This window comes from Octopus bimaculoides, chromosome 18 (assembly GCF_001194135.2).
Source record: "Octopus bimaculoides isolate UCB-OBI-ISO-001 chromosome 18, ASM119413v2, whole genome shotgun sequence".
NCBI lineage: Eukaryota > Metazoa > Mollusca > Cephalopoda > Octopoda > Octopodidae > Octopus > Octopus bimaculoides.
In genome coordinates, this window is record NC_068998.1 from 37,332,915 (window position 1) to 37,339,054 (window position 6,140).

At 36.4% G+C, this 6,140-nt stretch overlaps 1 protein-coding gene across 1 annotated transcript in view; it reads left to right on the top strand.

The window, feature by feature from the left end:
- LOC106868905 (uncharacterized) overlaps window positions 1–6,140 on the top strand; it is a 695,008-nt gene that overhangs the window by 636,803 nt on the left and 52,065 nt on the right. The window contains exons 10-12 of the mRNA XM_052974592.1: window positions 293–440; window positions 2,089–2,186; window positions 2,878–2,962. Of these exons, the coding sequence (XP_052830552.1) occupies window positions 293–440; window positions 2,089–2,186; window positions 2,878–2,962 (331 nt within the window). The remainder of the gene's footprint in view (window positions 1–292; window positions 441–2,088; window positions 2,187–2,877; window positions 2,963–6,140) is intronic.

The window sequence follows — 6,140 nt, forward strand, 5'->3', positions numbered from 1 at the left end:
ACACACATACATATATATATATATATATTTAGAATAATAAGGTAGTCAGGATTGGATGATTATATATCTTTTTATTTATTTACATCTTATTTACATTTTTAGCGCTTTCTTCCAATAAATCCGATAACGGATGAAAGCGCTAAAATGTAAATATGATGTAAATAAATATAAATATATATAACCATTCAACATTCTGACTGCCTTATTATTCTAAATATACAATATCTGTACATCACTTCAAACTCTTTCAAGCATTATATGTGATGTTTCTCTTTATCTTCTGTCGCTTCAGCTTATCAAGTGTGCCACCGCCGGAACCACTTGACCGAGTCAACAAATATCTGGCACAAGCTATAACAGCAAGAAGTATTGAGCAAGAGACTGCTAACCATGTTCATTTCTCCACACTTAGATTCAAAAACTCGGCCAAGGAAAAAAAGGTAATGTATAGAAACTCCAACTGACGAATTCCTCGGAGTTTGTTGCTATGTCTCTAATACAAAATGACATGGAAAACACAAATCTGATGGATAAAATAACAGGCAAAAGCACAGGGGTTCGTATCATGTTACCAGTTATATGTTGTGTCCGTGGCGTCGATGCGTTTCCATGTCTGAATTGTTCTAGTTTTTAGAAGATTTGTGAAGTAATTAGTTTTACATTTGTAAGCTGGCGCAACACTTTGACATTTATGTGTGTTTAGTTTGATGACATTCAGAGAAATAATATTTTTTTACTCCATCCGTGACAAGGAGGCCGTATAATCGTAGGGTATACAAACGATGGTATACCCCATGAATGGTTACGGAGCTAATGACATCTGTACGTAGAAAATCACAAGAACAACAATATTGATGGAGGTGATGCCAAAGCCAAGAAGGATTAATTAGATAATGATATAACTAGTAAAAAATTGTTCTGATTAAGCTGTCCAGGAACAAGCTACTACAACGAATTTAACAAAGGCAAAGGCTGATAAATCTCAGGCAGAGAGCAAACGCAGAACTAGTAGGAAAGGATACGATAGTATTAACTAAATCAGTCAAGAACGTTTCACTGAACTTAAACAACAGATAAGATCCAGAGGAATTAACTAAAACAAGACAATCTGGGAAAGTAATGTATGGAAGCTGAAAGTACTAAGTGGCACATATGAATAGAAGGAGTAGGAGAAAGCAATAAAGTCTTATAATGTAGAGGACAAATGAGTTTCATTATAACTAGATACTGAACAGATATCAGGATGTAACAACGTTTCTACCAGATATATATAGTAACATATACTGTATATGGTGGTTAAGGTAACAAAAAATGTGTGGTAGACGCTTTTGAAATCTATGAAGACGGAAATTTTCTGGTTTTTTGTTTCTCCTTTCATCTTCTTTAATACCACTTGAAAATACGAGTTGAGAGTTGAGAAGGAAAAGCTAGCGTCTAGTAAGTTTTCATATTGGTAATTGAAGCTGGCAAATTCGACGTGGCTAGATCGGCCTACTTCTACAATGTGGACGTAGATTGGTGACAAAGTGGAAGAAAACGCTTTTAGCATATCAATACACTTAAATGTGTGTGTGTGTGTGTGTGTGTGTGTGTGTATGTGTGTTTGTATGTGTGTGTGTGTTTGTGTGTGTGGGTGTGTATATGTGTGTGTGTGTGAGTGCGTGTGTGAGTGCCCATGTCTGTGTGTGCGTTCTTCGTCGTGTGTGTGTTCGCGTGCGTATGCGTGTGTGTTGTCTGTGTGTGTTCCCGTGTGTGGGTATGCGTGTGTGTTGTCTGTGTGTGTTCCCGTGCGTGCGTGCGTATGCGTGTGTGTTGTCTGTGTGTGTTGCTCTATATCACTCTGTTTCTTTGCCTCACCACTTTGGAATTCTTTCCTTATATTTTATTAGTGATTTTCATTGTCTTTATAATATATTAATATACACTCCTTCTCATTGATTTCAGACTTTTACTCATTCTAAATAACTCCTGTCCTTTGTTTCTGTTCTATTTCGCTTTTGTTCTCTTGCCGAGCCATAGTTCACTGTGCCAATTAAAATTTACTATCATTATTATGGAACAATACAATTCTCTTTCTTTCTATGATAGTATCAAGGAGTTGATGACATTGCATTCAATAGCAGTATGATATGTTCTTTGGTGATGCTTGTCTGTACAGCTGGATTACAAGTCATTGTTTTACCAAGGTAAGTAGACGAGCTGTTTGTTTATGTACACAAACTTATGTACACTCAGACACAGTCCCTGAAGGCATATACACACATATATAGATATATATAAAGGGGAGGGGTGTTGAAGAGCTCCGGGTTTTAATGTTATCGCGAAAGGCCTGGTTGAAGTTTCAATCTTCCGAGTTCTTTTACACGGCTTAGAAAAACTGAAGGACTACTTGCATTTTCATAAATAGTTATATGCGAGTCTCTCATAAGTAATAGTGTGTGCTGAGAGAATTAGTTATATAGTTTTTTACTATTATATTCATTTACTGTTCATTTACTTTTCCGAGTTCAAATCACACAAGGCGACTTTGCCTTTTAATCACCCGAGGTTAATAGAATAACTAGAAGTTAAATACCGGGTCGATTGCATTATTCTTCCTTAATATTTATGTAGCTTTATGCCAAAAATGATGCCTTTTAAGTAGTGGGGTGACAGATTCTGTACGCATTGTACCCACTGAACAGCGTAAGACAAAATAGCTATGACGTTTCTTGTTCCACTGTTTTGACGTTGCTTTTTTTTCCTTCTTTTTCGTTTTTACTTCTCGAAGTCAATAAAATATGTACCTGTTGTATACAACCCTCTCAAAATTGTGTGACATATTGCCAATGTTGCATGACTTCATGTTCACAATTAAATATTTTCTTTTCTTCGCAGGACATTTCTGCTGTTACTGTTGTTTTTGGCTGCTTTCTCCTGGATTGCTATTATCTTAATCCTGATTCTCAGCGTTAAATTAAAGGTGAGATTGATTAACTTCACATATTCATCATACAGCATGACTGTCCAGTATCTTAAAGTAATGTTTCTAAATGTCAAAGAAGGGAAGTCTTTTAAAAGCGTTGATGTAGATTGATTTAACTCCGGAAAAGTATGCCACGTGTGGACAAAGAATCGCAAGCGTAAAATCCATTATATAAAAGTAATGGTAGAATGTTCGCCTACCACGCGAGTGGTTGGGGTTCGTTTCCCTGCTAACGCAAAGATTGTATTAACGGTGATGCCCCAGCATGGCCGCAGTTCTCCAGCTGAAACTAGTAAATAAATATTGTTATTTTATTTAGGTGCAGGCATGATAGGTTGTTAAGATGCTCACTTTTCAACCACTTCGTTTCCGATTCAATCCTACTGCACGACGTCTTGGGCAAGTTCTTCTAATGTAGCCGCGGACCGACTGCCTTGTGAGTGAATTTCGTGGACGGAAACTGGATGGAAGCTCGTGTGCGTGTTTCTGTGTATTTATGTTTGTTTCCAGCATACTGCTTGACAACAGGTGTTTGCTTATTTTTACGTCTCCGTAACTTAGCAGTTCGGGAAAAAGGTAAAATAGAATAAGTACCAGATTATAAAATAAGTCTTGGGTTTTGTTCGACTAAACACTTCTAGGCAGTGCCCCAGCATGGCCACAATCCAATAACTGAAACACTAAAAAGATTAAATCAATAAGTACATTATAAACAGATGAGTATAGTATGTTGGTTTCAAATCTTGGCACAAGGCCAGCAAGTTCGGGGAAGTAGACAATCGATTACATCAGCTGGCACTTATTCAATCGACCCCGAAAAGATGAAAAGCAAAGTGGCCCTCGGCGGAATTTGAATTCAGAACATAAAGACAAACGAAATGCCGCTAAGCATTTTTCTCCGGCGTGCTAACGATTCTGCCAGCTTGGGTGTGTCATATTAATTGTTATATTGAAACACCAATATTTATATCATCGTGATGTATCTTATTTCAGGGTTCGAGACAAACTGAAGTCAATTTGCTTCTTATCATTTGAGCAAATTTCAATATGCTATCTAACCATAAGGTATGAGATTGTATGGCATTCATTTCTTTCTCATATACAAAACCACGAAAGGGATATACGTTGCCTTGAGTCAGGAATGAAACTACTACGAGGATTTACTATTCGAATACTTAATGTTTGCTTCAAATACTCAGTGACACATTTTTAAGGGTGTCGAATTTAGTTAACTGGGTCGCTGCTCAAAAGGGACGTGAGATTGCATTCTCGTTTCGTAGAAGAATACTCGAGAAGAAACGTATTTAATTCAACCCTCACATCACTCCGCCATGGACGAGTTGAATCTTTGAAGTATTCAGAACATTACAACTTTGAAGAATTTCGAGACTGGAGATAGTAACTTTTACATAAATACTAGATAATTAAAGAGATCCTAGTATTGGACACCTGACAAGCAAATCCTGAGTTCCAAATCAGCCGTTCCACTCTGTTCCTGAATATTAATCGATATTTACCTCCGTTAAGGCGGTTAGCTGGCAGAACTGTTAGCACGCCGCGTAAAATGCTTAGAGGTATTTCGTCCGTCTTTACGTTCGGAGTTTAAATTCCGCCGAGGGCCACTTTGCTTTTCATTATTTCAGGGTCGATAAAATAAGTACTAGCTGAGTACTGAGGTCGGTGTAATCCACATACCCGTCCCTGATCACTTGCTGGTCTCGTGCCAAAATTTGAAACTAATATTTGTCTATGTTCTTCTTTCGTTTGTTGTAGATATCAAATCATATTAGAATGTTTTCGACGGTTGAGTGACGTCTTATTTTTATCTCTTCTCTACATTATGAAACAGAAACTAAATACTGAATGCGAGAGAACGAAGCTTTGAGAGTTTATAAAAATAATTTTTAATTTATATTTTATTCAAAAACAATTTCAATGAATCGATACGTGTCTAGATTTCATATTGCTCATTTGTGTTGAGATACAGGCGATTAAATTAACTTGTTAGTATAGTTACTACTCTCATCTCTTATTGAGATTTTGCTACTAGCTACTTTGCCTGTTGCAAATCAGTGACCATTGTTTACCATATATTGCTTGCTGGATCGAGCTCTGGCGATCTCTATGGCGGCCAGGTGTTCGCAACTGAAGATGAGCAAACTAGCTCGAAACCGAATCGGACACGCAATCCTGTCGTATGCTGGGTAGGAGTTCACTCCCCTGCTGACAATATATACGTACAGGGTGCAGATTGCACCTATAACCAGGTGGTGGAAGATCTGCCTAGGATTAAGCTAGTAGTCACCTGAACAGCCATAGAGATGTGGCGATTAACTTCACTTGTTTTATATATATATATATATGCAGATTTTACCAAAATATATATACACTTCAGGAAAGGACAAATCTGCATAAACATTTAACTTGTATAAGTGTATCTATAAATATAGATACCTCTTTCGATGTTTTATCATATTCCGATAACACTGAATAAATTGCAATACACTGAATTAAAATATTTATACAGATTTTTCCTTTCTTGAAGCGTGTATACATTTTTTGCGCGGACTCTGTATATATACAAGGGTAAGATCCAGGGATCCAAGTATAGAAAGTTGGTAAGCTTTAATCAGTCTGTGGCAGGAACAGAGAACAAGAAAGTGGTCAGAGTACAATCAGGAATAATAACAATTTATTGGCATCGGCGGTTACACACTTTTTACCATATAGAAAAATACTATGAAATTCAATAAGTTGAAAGCTTCTGTATAGCTCACGGTTAGCAACTAGAGTTGCAATAAATGCAGATAAAAATCCAAATTGAGGGAGTGAAACAAGTAAAATGCAGGCTACAGAAAATCATTAAGCTAAGAAACATATGTAGCCTGCGTTTTACCCGTTCCACTCCCTCAATTTGGATTATATAAATATGTGTTTGTGTGCGTGTATGTGTGTATGTATGTATGTGTGTATGTACATATACGTATATGTATGTATGCATGTTTATATATATATATGTATGCTTATGTATGTATGTGTATGCATATGTGTGTATGTGTGTGTGTGTGTGTGCGTGTATATATATATATATATTAATATATATATATATATATATATTGGTGCCTTGTTGTACCACTCATCTGAATATATATATATATATATATATATATATATA